This window comes from Scleropages formosus, chromosome 3 (assembly GCF_900964775.1).
Source record: "Scleropages formosus chromosome 3, fSclFor1.1, whole genome shotgun sequence".
NCBI lineage: Eukaryota > Metazoa > Chordata > Actinopteri > Osteoglossiformes > Osteoglossidae > Scleropages > Scleropages formosus.
In genome coordinates, this window is record NC_041808.1 from 1314407 (window position 1) to 1329144 (window position 14738).

The 14738-nt window shown below is 43.0% G+C and overlaps 1 protein-coding gene across 1 annotated transcript in view; it reads right to left on the reverse strand.

Annotated features, from left to right (window-relative positions):
- Nucleotides 1–14738, reverse strand: part of LOC108924840 (ryanodine receptor 1-like) — a 74565-nt gene that overhangs the window by 14573 nt on the left and 45254 nt on the right. Inside the window, exons 73-86 of the mRNA XM_018736447.2 lie at nt 12788–12958; nt 11979–12038; nt 11760–11894; nt 11465–11577; nt 11048–11144; nt 8489–8595; nt 8062–8113; nt 7839–7913; nt 5308–5407; nt 4725–4804; nt 4541–4617; nt 3740–3813; nt 2608–2625; nt 202–282 (exon numbers count right to left, since the gene is read on the reverse strand). Of these exons, the coding sequence (XP_018591963.1) occupies nt 202–282; nt 2608–2625; nt 3740–3813; nt 4541–4617; nt 4725–4804; nt 5308–5407; nt 7839–7913; nt 8062–8113; nt 8489–8595; nt 11048–11144; nt 11465–11577; nt 11760–11894; nt 11979–12038; nt 12788–12958 (1240 nt within the window). The remainder of the gene's footprint in view (nt 1–201; nt 283–2607; nt 2626–3739; nt 3814–4540; nt 4618–4724; nt 4805–5307; nt 5408–7838; nt 7914–8061; nt 8114–8488; nt 8596–11047; nt 11145–11464; nt 11578–11759; nt 11895–11978; nt 12039–12787; nt 12959–14738) is intronic.

A 14738-nucleotide genomic window follows, 5' to 3' on the forward strand; every position in this document is an offset into this window, starting at 1 on the left:
GAAAGAAAGAGAAAAGTAAGAAAAATGTGACAAAAAAGTGCATAGCTTCTCCCTTTGACCACATGCAGGACTCTCTGTCAAAGCAGCGTCACTTTACTGAGTCCCATTGTTTCTGCACCTCCAGACTCTGTCCTACTGTATATTAACTCCAGATTCATTCTGGCTGTTACCCATGATGCACCGCTGCATTCCCCGACTCACCATTATTGTGGCCTTCACAGAGGAGTTGCAAGAAACGGAAAAGATCGCAGGTAAATTCGTCGTCCGCCATCACCTTCTCGCCTGAGCAGAGACAGGGACACATGAGGGAGGAGCGTCAGCAGACACGTGCCATACATACACATGAGCGCATGACCAGCAGACACACATGTGAACACGGCTGTTCTGTGGGACACTTCAGTAATCGTCCCGGTGAAAGACTGGCAGCGGACCCAAGTGGACTCTGCGCGCAATGGATGCTGATGATATGAGGAAAAAAAAAAAGATATTTGTCCAAATCATATGAAAGAGGCAAAATGAAGGGCACTTCTTTATTCGTGAGGCCCCAGGCTGAGTAACTGGTTCTGAATTTTATTCCATATTTCATATCCCATATAGTCCTAAACAGCTTGTGGCAGCTGGTGGGGTAGTGCTTAGAGCCACCACCTTGCACTCTGGGGACCTGGGTTTGAACCCAACCCTGCCACAGTACCCCTGATCCAAATACTTACCCTTAATTACTCCAGTAAAAATTACCCAGCTGTATGAACGGGTAAATCAGTGTATGAAGCTTAACACTGTAAGTTGCTCTGAAGGAAAGGGTCACATAAATAAATAAATGTAAATGCACAGCACATTCAGAGAGAGTATAGCTGTCATGTGGATTATTCGGTGACCGTTGTCATCAAGTCAAGCCAAATGCTCCCAAATGTCACTCCTCTCAGCAAGTCAGTGACAAACTGCAGAGAATCCAAAATAACAGAAAGGTTCAGTAAGAGTCAGAGGGCACAAGGTCCTTCCACTTGGCACACAGGTGGTGTGGACAAGGACAGAAGCTCATGAGTGAAGGGATGAAGGAGGAGGCCATGCAAGGAAAAAATTTGGAGGCAAAGAGACACACAAAACACATTAAAAAATGGAACTGATACTGAAAGGAAGGTGAAGCATATACAACAAACAGTGATGGTAAATAAATGAAGGATGATGTAAAGAGACTGGGATATGTACACAAAAAACACAGGTACAGTGAACATATGGCATCAAAAGAAGCACAAACACATAGAAAAGGTAACAAGTGCACACACACAGAAATGGTAAGAGGTGAGAGACAATGTCCTTAACCATGAACCGCTGCCGTCACCCAAAACACATGTTCACACAGGACCATGCAGGACAGACCTACTGCGTTCCACTGACTTTAGTGAACTTGGACCATGTAGCGGCTCCTCGAGCTCCCAGACAAGGTCAAATATAGATATAAAACATATATATATATAGATATATTAAAGCGCTCTGTGTCACTGCGTGAGAAGAGCGCTCTATAAAAATAAATTGAATTGAATTTAGCAATGTGTGGTTCCACATACCCTGATCCTGCAGCAACCATCAGCAATATTGAACACTTACTGAGGTCGTACTGGGATTCACCCGAAAGTGATTCCACACCATGACAAATAATTCTAGGACACCTAGTAGCGTAGTACAGAAAAATAGAAGGGCAGCTGCTCTTCTAGTTGTTAGAGTTGCTGCCTTTGGAGCCAAAGGTCACAGGTTCAAATCCCACCTCCAGCTGTAGTACCCTTGAGCAAGATATTTACCCTGCATTGCTGCAGTAAAATTACCCCGCTGTATCAATGGGTAAATAAGTGCAGACACAGTACTGCTATAAGTTGCTTTGGAAAAGAGCGTCATCTGAATGAATAAGTCATAATTACATTTATTAACAGTACTTATTTATTTCAGGTGAAACAGAACAGTGTGTTATTGATGGTTCTGTATCACTTATATTAAGAAACAGACTCTTTCTGCTATTTTATTCTCTGTGCACAACCAGCAGCTCAGCAGTAACTGCTTTGGAGTTACAGTAGATCTGTCTTGGAGCACTCCACAACAAAACAAAAATTCAAAAACCCTTCTGGTCACTACTGGCAATCAGGCTTTTGTACAAATGCCATTTAATACTATTTTTAAATGTATTTTATTAAATTGCTTATAAAGAAAAAGATATCAACTTAGAACATAAAACAATGTAAAGGCATTTTTGGGAATATTTCAATAATTAAATAATACTTAAATACTTCTTTAAATGTCTAATTTACATCAGGCACTGCTGAATGATCCTTAGCATCACTTAAAAAATATTTAATTTAATACAAGTGTATATGGGGACTCTGGCCATATTTTTAAATTTAAGCAAACTCAGGCACAGTAAAATATTCTCATAGCAACCAGAAAGTGTTTCTTTCCCGTCTCCAGATGTATCTGTCATATACATTTGCTTAAGTGCACAATGAAGAGTAGGTGGATTCCACGGCACAAGATTAGTATGAAAGGAAAGTGAGAAAGAGACGGACAGGAGGAGACAGGAAGAGGAAGGGCGATGGAAAGAGAGATCGAGGCATTATTTACCACGTTCTAGCTTCATGTCTGAGGACCAGGAAATGGGGGTGAAGGTGGAGCGGGAGGCACAGGGTGAGGAGGGAGGGTTCGAGAATGGGGATATGGAGGTGGCCGTGGGGGAGAGAGAGAGGGCTGGTGAGCTGAGAACAGGAATGGCTCAGGGAGGTTAACAATCCGCCGGGATTAAGAAGTAATTGTTGTCAGGAACTCGTTCTACTCCGTTATTACTGTAATAGAAACATTTCATTACTACATGTAAATGGAGTTCAGTGGGTGGCAGTCAACAGCACAAACACACTCCAAACCAGTGTGTGAATCACTAACTAACGGAGTATTTAGAAAGAATGAAAATGGTTAGAGTTGATCTGAATTAAAATGAGAATGTGATGCGCAACTGAATCTGTCATTATCTGCTTCTTGACAGCTGCGGGCCATTTTATGAAACATCTTTTGTGTACTAGGCCATAGGTCGCTTTGGAGAAAAGCCAACGTGTGCTAAATGAATAAATGCAAATCCAAATAAAGTACATTTAGAAACTTACAAACTACTAAAAGTGATATCAAATTTGTCCTTTTAATAGCAAAAACTCCACACTGGACACTGTGTACTATAGAGTGAACACTTTACCCACAGCCAGCATCATTAACAGTAAGTAATTGCCTAAAAAATTAAAAATAATCATTTTACTTTTTTCAAAATATTATTGAGATATTTAAAACATATCATGGCAAACAAATGGCAATAAGAGGACCAAAGGAATTAACTCAGAAGCTACAATGTAACACATATACACTACCCTTCAACGAGACGTTACTCAGGTTTTCCATGAACATTATGAGAGGTGCTGGTGAAATTTAATAACTCTTATATTAACATGTCACTGATGACTGATGAGAATTGAAATCCTTAAACAATTAGCACTGAATACTTTGTGTTAGAGGTGCAAACCTGGAGCTGGCCAATCACAAGCTCTTATGACAATCATAATACCTGCATGTTTCAGTTTGTGTGATTCACAGGTTCTCATCTTGTGTGGCCTCTGCTCAAACTGCAGCAACAAACAGGCTCAGTGTGTGGGATCCAGGAACCGTGACGTTCCAGCAGTGTGTGTGCAGTGCATGTGCAGTGCATGCAACTCACTGGTGCCCTCCTCCGACACCATGCCCAGCCCCTCAGCCTTGTTCTGTCTCTCAAAGGCGTTCAAGTCCAGGACGCTGTCAAGAGAAGCACATATCAATGTCCACACACACACACACACACACACACACACACACACGTACATGTGCATGTTCTCTCTGTGTTTCACCCGGTTTCCTTCCACAGTCTAAAGACGTGTTTCCAGTAAATTGGTCACTCAAAACTGCCCTTTGCGTGTGAGTTGTGTGTGTGTGATTATTATGCAATGTAGAAGTGCACCAATTTCACTGTTTTCTAAAATACAAAAATAATACCATATGCCAGGGATGAAACTCCACACTCTCTATACTTTTGGTATAGGCTCCACACCACTGTGATCCTACACTGGGAAAGCACTTACTGATAAGGGATGGAATGGTGGACAGCCCATAAACTCAGATTACACCAAGCTGCGGTTTTCACAACTGCACAGCTTTACTGTCATCATTACACTTACATTTGTTCAGTTAGCTGACACTTTTCTCCAAAGAGACTTACACTGTTAAAGCATTTACCCATTTCTACAGCTGGGTAATTTTACTGGAGCAGTTTAGGGTAAGTACCTTGCTCAAGGGTACTACAGCCAGAGGTTAGATTCAAACCTGCAACCTTGGGATCCAAAGGCAGTAGCTCTAACCCCTACGCTACTAGGTGTCATCACCACCGCTACCTACAGCACTGAGATAACTACTACTACTAATACTGAGATCCACTGAGAACTGGAACCCCAAGACCAGTACTACGGGCTTTATGTGAAGCTCTTACCAACAGGTCTGCATTAGTGCCTGGAGGCTAAGGAAGAACCCCACATCCTTCTTGTCCTTCAGGTACTCCAGCATTTTCTGCAACAAGAAACATTGAAACGCCATAAAGTAACGGTTTCCTCCTGGTGGACTGACGTGCATCATGGTTAGATGGCCTTCAGCCATGTGGAGCTGGCGTCACTTGCCCGCTGAACCTCACTGTTTCCACCATTAAGGATGGAGATGCCCAGTTTGAGAGTCGAGGACACCATGGAACCTGTAACACCTGAAGGACAAAAAAGGAAACTTAAAGATTGGCTGTGTCTTCGTAAACTGACACTGGTCCTCAACACACAGATACAATACCTATTTATTGGCTGAGCAGGTTCTGTAAAAGTCTCAGATATACTGTCAGATGTACTGTATAATTAATAAAAAACTAAGTATGACATTTATTATAGTGGTACATTAAAATCAAAACATTTAAAATGAAAAAACACCAGCCCGAGAAATTCCCATTTAACGGTGATTAATGAGTGACCCATAGAGCATCATTCCTCACCAGTAACATGTCGCTTCTCTGTTTGTATGCTCTTTACTGCCAACTAATGGCTACACATAGAAATGCAGGTGACATTTGCTCCGCAACAAACAAAATTTAGAAAAAGAACAAATGAAGGAAAGTACAAACAAATTAAATGGAACAAAACAGGTGTATCTTTGAAAATTCACAACTGGAACATGCGTAACACGAGGACCCAGTGATTTCGTGAAGGGTAGCAGTCCTACCCTTGCAAGCGCTGATCATCTGCAGGACCATCTCAGCTGCTCCGCGGTTGTGCAGCCGTGACTGCTGGTACAGGAGCCTCTGCTTCTCCATCTCCTTCTCCTGTGGCAGAAACAGGTGCTGTCATTGTGTCCTTACGTCCGTCCACGCTGCCCCCCACGTTCACTCTGCAGTCACACGCACCAGTCTAGCTGATTATCCCTGTCTCATAACTACTGCTCTAGGCATATCAATAACATCCTTAAATACTTTTCAACAAATCCAAGCATTTAACTGAGCGTAAAAATATAAACACTAATGACAAACATAACTTTTTGTAAATCAAACATGGGAAATTCAAACTTTTCACAATGAAATTTGGTATGAACATTGTCTGGTAGGAGGGGGGCGCAGTGGGTTTGACCGGGTCCTGCTCTCTGGTGGGTCTGGGGTTCAAGTCCCGCTTGGGGTGCCTTGTGACGGACTGGCATCCCATCCTGGGTGTGTCCCCCTCCGGCCTTATGCCCTGTGTTGCCGGGTTAGGCTCCGGTTCCCCGCGACCCCCCATGGGACAAGCGGTTCAGAAAATGTGTGTGTGTGTGTATTGTCTGGTATGATGGTAACCATGACTACATGCATGCCTGCAGACAGATTCCCACAATTTAAAATATATGAATAATCTTAATGCAAATCTGTAAGTGAAACACTTGTAACACGAGGACCCAGTGCATTTACTTTTTACTCTTGTATAGTGCATCCATCAGGCTTTCGGCACGTTTTCACAGTGTGAAGCAACATGACTACATTCTTCATACCACTCTACCTTCCCCTGTGCCTCTCTATCTCTCCGAAACATTCGTTCGCCGTACCTCTCCCAGACGCACAGTATTAGTTATGGAGTCGTTATTCCAGCTCTTAACATTTGCTACCTGGAGCAAACGTTTGACTACAGTAAACAGCCTTCATGTCCTGGTGCTCTGCGTACTAACAGAGTGGTCGCCCATCCAAAGGACACACAATTCTAGGCGTTGTACTTTGTTACAGATGCAGTACATCTTATTTACCATATAATCTATGGGGCGATGTTTTTACATCCTCAGTCAAGCACATACGGTGTACTGAAACAACACCTACAATACATACCTGCAATAACAGATTACGGAAAATACCTTAATCGTGTTCACTGTTACAGCTAGTTCATTTTTGTTGACATCTTACTCATCAAAAAAACAATATATAGGAACTTTTTCAAAAATCCCACCCACAAAGTTACTGAGATTACCCAGCATTCCACCCATGCAACTGATCCCCAAACCATTAAGCGCCTCCCACCCCCCCCCCCCTCGTAGGCCTAGCCATGTGTATCTGAAAAGATGTTGCCAAGTGCTTCACTACTAACAAGAATTGTGTGTTGTTGTGCTCTGATGTTTGTGTGTGCTGCTGCGTGTGTGTGTGCGTGTGTGGGTGTTCACCTGTACAGTTCCGTGTGGTGACTATACTGGCTTTCACTGTAGTCCAGTTAGTCACACACTGGGTAAGGATGTGAAGGAAAGATTCACACACTCTAGTCAACAGAAATGCGAGCGGTAACGCAGATGAAGAGGACAGCTCAGTTCATCCACACATGACCGCACTTTGGATGACCTGACCTGACTAGAACGGCTGGATGGTCCAGGGGATCAAAATATTGTTTCTTCATCATAATATGACCATATGATTATTTTTAATAATAGAAAAAAGTGGTTAGTTAATGAATACAATGTAAACTGTCTAAAATAGGAATCTATATAAATACTCCAAGTGATTTTCAACAATAAAACTCTCAAAACCTAACAAATATTTCTGGAAAATGAAGAAGTGGAAAGAATCACCATATTGTTTATACCAGCCTTCTTCTTCCCATTAATATTGTCAGTCATTTTTCTCCACAGTGGTTGGATAAACAACTGTACAGCATATGACTGAGGTTTAGAAAGGTAAATTTACATCACTGTTCATAATATTTTTTTTGTATGAACAATGCACTTAATGAGATATTGATGTTTAGAGCACTGATATCTATTCCATTATATTATTACTATAACGGTATAATTGCATTACTTATTATTGCATTTGTTAATTTCATTATTGGATTTGTGTCTTTTTTTTGTCATATCGTTTGCCATATTAGAGAATATTGTTTGTGCTTCGGTTACGAGTAACAGGATTAGCGTGGTCCTGCGAGGATGAACCACATAAAAAAAAAAGAGTACAGGTGTAACGGAAATTAAAGAGCAAGCCTGGGAGTCAGTGAGATCCAACGGGTGTTGGGAGAGGGAACAACAGGACAGAAAGCAAAGGACAGAGGAGAGGAGAAAGAGCTCGGAAGAGCTGTCACGGGGGGAGGTAAGGATGACCAGGAAGACAAGCAGAAAGCAACGCAGCGAGCTCAAGGTCGGGAGGAGTGCCGGGTGCAGTGGTCGCCGTGGTTACGTGGTGTGTGGGGGAGCGGTCGCTCCAGTGACTCCCCGGTCCCCAGCCCCTGGCGCCCCCATACCATCTCAGTCTGTCGCACCTCAAAGGACATCTCATCCTTGCCCCCCTGCTCCTCCTCCTCTCCCCCTTCGTCTTCCTCACCAATATGGCAGCTCTGGGTAAGGAACATGGTCATGTAGCACCGTACACTCAGAGTATGACCGGTCCGAAACTACCGTTAAACGTACACATGTACTTATTGAGTCTAAAAAAAGTTTTCATTTAAAAGCACAATTTCGACTGAGCTGGTGAAGAACACTTACCTTTGCCATAATGTCGGCATACGCCATGTACAGATAATCTTCATCAAGTTTACTGTGACGTTGAGGGAACACAACAAATTAGAATATTTCCTTTAATTTTTATCCATTCACACTGTTAAGATGCTTACAGTTATTTACCTATTTATGCAGCTGGGTCTTTTTTACTGTATCAATTCAGGATTAATACCTTGATCAAGGGTACTACTGCAGGAGGTGGGATTCAAACCTAGGTCTTTCAAGTAGAAGGCGGCAGATGTAACCACCCCGAAGGGCAATGCAGTAAAGAAATCATAGCAAGGTAAGCAAAAGCACTATGTCCTTCAGTAATGCGGCACACAGGAGGTCCTTCTCCTGTTGGCGTTATTTCACACATCAGCTCAGACGAGGAAATACCAGCTGCCCCACTGCGAAGGAAGAACCACCTCACCTTTTCTCCGTGAGAGCCGTGCGGCTGAAATGAAGGATGAGCTGGTGCAAGGGATCGGGCTTCGTTTCCTTCTCTTCTTCCTCCTCTTCCTCTTCGTCCATGGCTTTCTATGAAGCAGAGAGCCTGGGATCACATCATGGATAAAGGGCATCTCTAGGAAACAGGAGATTTTGGCCGCCATCTTTGGGGGGTCACCAGCTCACATGCTGGTTGGGGTGGACAGTTTCAGCCTACAGGTCCCAGTTAAAACCCCTCCTCCTGTTCTCACATTCTTGATCAAAGCATTTGCCCCGAATTGCTCAAGTAAGAATGGGTATGTTGTTTGTACAACGGCTCTTACAGTATCAGTTGAGGATACAGTATGAGTGGGATTTGAACCAGGAATCTTCACTACCTGGACCTTGATAATAAATAAAATTTATTATATTATATTATTTCTTAAATAAAATTTATTTGGGAAGCATTTTAAAATTGATCCCGTTAGTTTGGGGTCACTTTATGTGTCACACACACCTGTCTTAAAAGCTCATCAAATGAAAGCAGAAAAACAATATCAGGAGAAAAACTGCTTTGACGTGGCTCTACTCTGATACTGTTAAAAACAATGAAAACTATGACTACTTTCAGAATCGAACAGGTAAAACACAATGGACGTAATGTGACAGAAACAGCTTTCTATCCATTAGCGTGTTGATCACAGTCTCTTAATGAAGACCATAAAACCTGTACTGATTCCAAAAACACACTCAGGGCTACCACTGAGTACAAGCTCTTTAGTACTACATGTCTAAAAATGCAGTGTTTAGATCGCTCAGCATCCGTAGTAAAACCGATCACGTTGTTCACGTTAGGTTTATGACTCCGACTCAGGTTTATCATGAATAACATTTTATTCCTGACACAAGACAAGCTCTAACTCACAGCCTTTGTGAATAAGTGTACCGGGGCAGTGTAGTGGTGACAGTTGCTGCCTTTGGAGCCAAAGACTGCATGTTCTAAACTTACCTCCAGCTGTAGTACCCTTGAACAAGGTATTTACCCTAAATTGCTCCAGTAAAATTACCCCGGTGTATAAATGGGTAAATAAGTGTAGGCAACTGAACACAATACAGGCAGTCCCTGAGTTACGAACGCCCGACTTAAGTACAGCCTGTAGTTTAGAACCATCTCTGCCCTCATAATGACTATTATATTAAAAGTTCTAGTTACATGTAAGAGTTCGCAATAACAAACGGTGCTACTTTGCGCATCAAAACATTGTGCATCTACAGTGGCTTGTCGGCTCGTGGGCGTGAGCCCGGAGTAGGACAAAGACTTCCTTCTTTTCAGTCGGACTGTCACACCCTCAACCTCACCCTGAACATCCGCACCTGCCCGAAATCAGAGCAGCGGGGTATAAAGAAGCCGCACCTGCACACCCTGGTTGTGGAATCTCATTTGAGAAACCCGTCTCTCCAGCACTCCTGAGTGAACCCATGACAATCTAGCTATCCTTCCAAGTCACTCGTTCTCCTCAATCCCCTGCTCCCACTCCTGACATCCACAGCTCCCAACACTTGCATCTCCTCCTCGACTACAACATCAGATTCGCCCCACGACCTATGTTTGTGTATCGACCAACCCACGCCTGTCCCCGACCACGAATCTTGCCTGCTCCCTTGTGTACCAACAATAAAAATCCCGCAACTGGGTCCACACACACACACACACACACACACACACACACACACACACACACACACACACACACACACAACTCATTCTCCTGTCCGCTCAGTATGACACGGACCACATTGCTGTTAACAGTGTCTCGTGTGTGTTACGGTATTTGGCTTTCATTTTTTATTTTTACCCTCATACCATGGCACCAAAGTGTAAATGTGATGCAAGTGATGGTGATGCATCGAAGAAAAGGAAAACGATCACGATTGAAACTGAAGTGCAAATATGTAAGTAATAAATTTATCGGAAAAAGGTGAAATGCCAAAAAACATTGGAAAAGCAAACAAAGTTTATTTAATGTTTTTAATACACACACACACACACACACACACACACACACACACACACACACACTCTCTCTCGCTCCTCCTTTCTCTCTCCAAATACTGTAGTAACATTTATAATAATGTATTATTATGTTAAGATGCTTTACATTACATTTATCTGACACTTTTCTCCAAAGCAACTTACAATGTTAAGGTTACAATTATTTACCCATTTATACAGCCAGGTAATTTTACTAGAGCACTTCAGGGTTAGTACCTTGCTCAAGGGTACTACAGCAGGAGGCGATGCTTGAACCTGTGAGTCCAAAGGTAGTTGCTCTAACCACTACATTACCAGCTGTCACTGTCTTTTTATGCATACAAAGGTACACTATATTACTATATACTAAGACAAACATTTGACAAACTGACATGAGATGCCAACCATACCAAACTGTTCCAACTGGAACAGAACTCGTTCATCATCTGGGGAGTGTCTGCAAGTCGCTTTGGAGAAAAGCATCAGATTTTTTAAAAAAAAAAAACTAAAAGCTCAATCAGCTGCACTCACTGACAAATCATCAATCATGTGGTCTTCAAAGGAATATCCCTCTGTTTGGATCCAGTTGCGCTTGTACCCATCGAGGAACATGTTGGAAGCCCTGTGCCTGGATCGAAGAAACACATGTGGAAGTTCAAGCACTCTTCAGAAACTTACAGTAGAAAGAGTGTTGTGCTACAGTGTGTTTGTAATCATTAGATGAGTTGAAGGTAACTTCACTGGCCAACAGCACTGGAATGTGTTGAATATAATACAGAGGACGATGGAACTTGTCTGCTTTTCAAATGATTAATGGATTCTTGAAGACTCAAAGAGTAGAGTACAATTACTTACAGGGAGGTTTAGGACCATGTCTAAGTAATATGGGCACAGAGGTGGAAAGAGCAGCAGACTAAAGGCAAAACAGGTGTAGGTGCATTACATTACCGCGGTATGTTGTAGAGTGGAGTCATTCTGAAACAGGCCACCACAGCCCTCCTGCGCTGTTTGGACAACAGCTTGTGCCACACCATTTTCTTGGACTTATACGGGTGCTCCGTCTAAGGAGAAAAAAAGAGAAAAAAAGCCTCATAAATAAATAAATGTAAATGTGCTATTCTTGAGTAATTAGCCTTAGTTGCTCTGGCAAAAATGACAATGCAGTATAAATGGGTAAAGCACTGCATGTACCTTAACTTTGGAGAAAGGCATCAAGTAAATGAATACATGGAAATGTACTCACCACCTCGATGTGGTACAGCACAGCTGACACCTCCTGCACTCTCTTCACCACTTTCTCTGGGTGGTCCGCATCCTCTGCCTTCCCCGACATCTCTTTGTACAGAGCCATCTGCCAGCGCATGGAGGGGTTCTCCACCTGCCACCATGAGTCACATGAGCACAATGGACCAGGGGGATGGTGTTACTACAGTAGGCACACAGGCCTCCCTGTGACACTCACCTTGCCCTGAAGGTGCAAGTTATTCTGCAGGAACTCCCTCACTTCCTCGTCAGTGTCTTTCTGTGAAAGAGCAGCGCAAATGAGCCAAGATTTTCATTTAGTTCAAGAGTCAGGAGTGCAGAACAAGAACTCAAGTGGACCAGTCAACCACTGAAAAGCCTCCTCTCTTTAGCCAGAATGGCACATAGAGGGTGTGAGTCACTGTCCATGATAGACAGGAGTTTGTTGGGAGTCTGTCTCTGTATCACTTCCTCCAGAGAGTCCAGCCCAACTCCTAGGACCAAGCCAGTCTTCTGCTCCTGCATAGAGCTGACTAGAAGAGTAGACCTGCTATACCAGACTGGCAGAATATCGACAACAGTGACCTGCACACACTAGCCTTAACCCTGACCACAGCCTTAACCACAAAAGACCTGAGCCTCCTCAGAAGGTCAAGGCCTCCTCATAAGATTCAGAGTCACAGTGATGTTAGAACACTCTGACCTGTTGTCCAAGTGCACCCCAGGTACTTGAAGGTCCCCACAAACTCCAGTTCCTCTCCATCAATGCCCAATGAATAGAGTGGAGCCTTGGACCTTCTGAAGTCCACCACCATCTCTTTCCTTAGTCTTTCCAGTTTCGAGCTTCTGGGTTCAGATAATTAATTTTGCACTACTCATCAAAGTCCTTCACCAGGCCTCTGGACTAATTTTCCTGCCCTTCCCTGATACACCCAATGATTGCTGTATCATGTCGAAAGAGAAAGGCAAAATAAACTGTTTTATTGGCAAGGAATGAGTTTGTGTAAAAGGTCTTGGAGTGCCTCCTACCAGAGAGTACCGGATCTTGGCCAGGTTGATAAGCTCCTGGTCTGCAGGGGAGCACATGTTGAGGCCAATGGGAAGCATCTTCTTAAGGGCAGCCACAATGAGCGAAGTCTGCACAGAGTAGCGGTCTCCTCGTCGTTTTTTCTTGGTACGCTCAACATCAGGGCCTCCGGCCTACATGTAGAAAAAGAGGGATTTCTGTCTACATTCGGGTCATGTAGTATCTCACGGAGGGAGATACGGTAAATGTGTAGTGTAAACACCACTGTAATGAGAGCCAAAGCAAGAGAACACAGATAGCATTGAACCAACAGCAACACTGATTCAATGGCTCAACACTCCAACCAAACCCGAGCAAAGGCTGCTCCTAACCCTAAGTTTCAGCAACAGAGGTGCTTGCCTACAATGAAGTCCCATTGTATTATTCTTATTGTTATCATCCTTTCATAACCCTTCAGGAACACAGTAGTACAGTGCAGTTCATGTAAAAATGTCACATTTCTGTGCCTTGCAAAGAGGTGGTTCTTGGAGACATCTCTTTCAAAGTTATCGACTTATCTGTAGAACAATCTGTCACGTATCACACTTACCAATTTCTACAAAAAAACATGCTTAAAGCCAAAAGGTCTTCACTGGATTTTAGCTGTTTCTGAAGCAAAATTATTATTGAAATATTTAGGACCTTTCCCCCCTGTCCATCATAACTGTTTGATAGGTAGGCAATTGATGGGAAACCTTGACAGTGCCATATTGCGGGTGAGGGAATTAAGGAAAGAGGAAAAGGTAGAAACACAGTTATTACTCAATATTCTCTGTCAGAGTAAAGGAGCACTATCATACTATTGTTGAAAAATGAGCATGCTTGGTAAACCAGCACACACTCGCTCACTGTATCACATGGCATCGCTCACTAGCTGGTGTGAAAAGCCCACAGGTGTGTGCTCTTAAGCATCAACTGCTTTGGAATCAAGGTGCAGTTTTAGCTAGATATTAGAAACAGTGACAAACATCAACTAAAACCAAGAAGCAGCTCAACACACAGTACTGTGTCTGGTTAGTACCATTATCCAGTCAGTAATATCACAAATCCTCACAACCTGTCCCTTTGCCTCCATCGTGTGTCTGTTCTCTTACCACGATGTTGCTCTCACTATCCCATTGTGTGTGTGCATATGCGCAGTCACTCAGTAACAGAGTGACCCACAGTAATGGTCATTCCAGAGCAGCAAGGAGGAGATGTGGCCAAAAACACTGTTTTGTAGGAACTGGGGGTCTCCATCAGAGCACTGATCAGAAATTTTAAAGGTCTTACATTTAGCACACACTTTTCTCCAAAGCAACTTAGAACATGAACATATTTACCCATTTATACAGGTAGGTAATTTTGAATAAGTACCTTGCTCAAGGGTACTACAGCTGGAGGTGAGACTTGAACCTGCAACCTCTGGGCCAAAGGCAACAGCACTAACCACTACACTACCAACTGCCCAAAGGGTGTTGAAAGAAGAATATAAGAGATGCAAAGACTTAATTGATTACAGGTTCGCTGATGTTCTTTACCAAGGACTACAACAATACTGAACTATAAGAAGTCCAGAAATGTACTTTACTGACTTACAGCAGAAAATACAGTGGGCCTGTTCCCCTTGTCTGTAATGTTCTGCTTTGTGTGAGTGTGTCAGCCATGTGTTCTGAAGATCTGTCTTAGGGGGACCACTGTTACAGCAGCACTTACTTTAAAAGCTACAGTAAACTTCAGCTGGAGCACACATGGTCAGTCCAGTCTTGGTCATGGCAAAACTCCACATTTTACTTGGTTTTATACAACGTTTGACTGTGTTGTGATACTGAGCTACAGGACAAATTTGGCTTCACTGAAAAGTGAACTGAATCTTGAACCTAAGCAATTGATTCAGGGTCATCTAAACCAGGTGATTCACAGAGTCAACAGAAG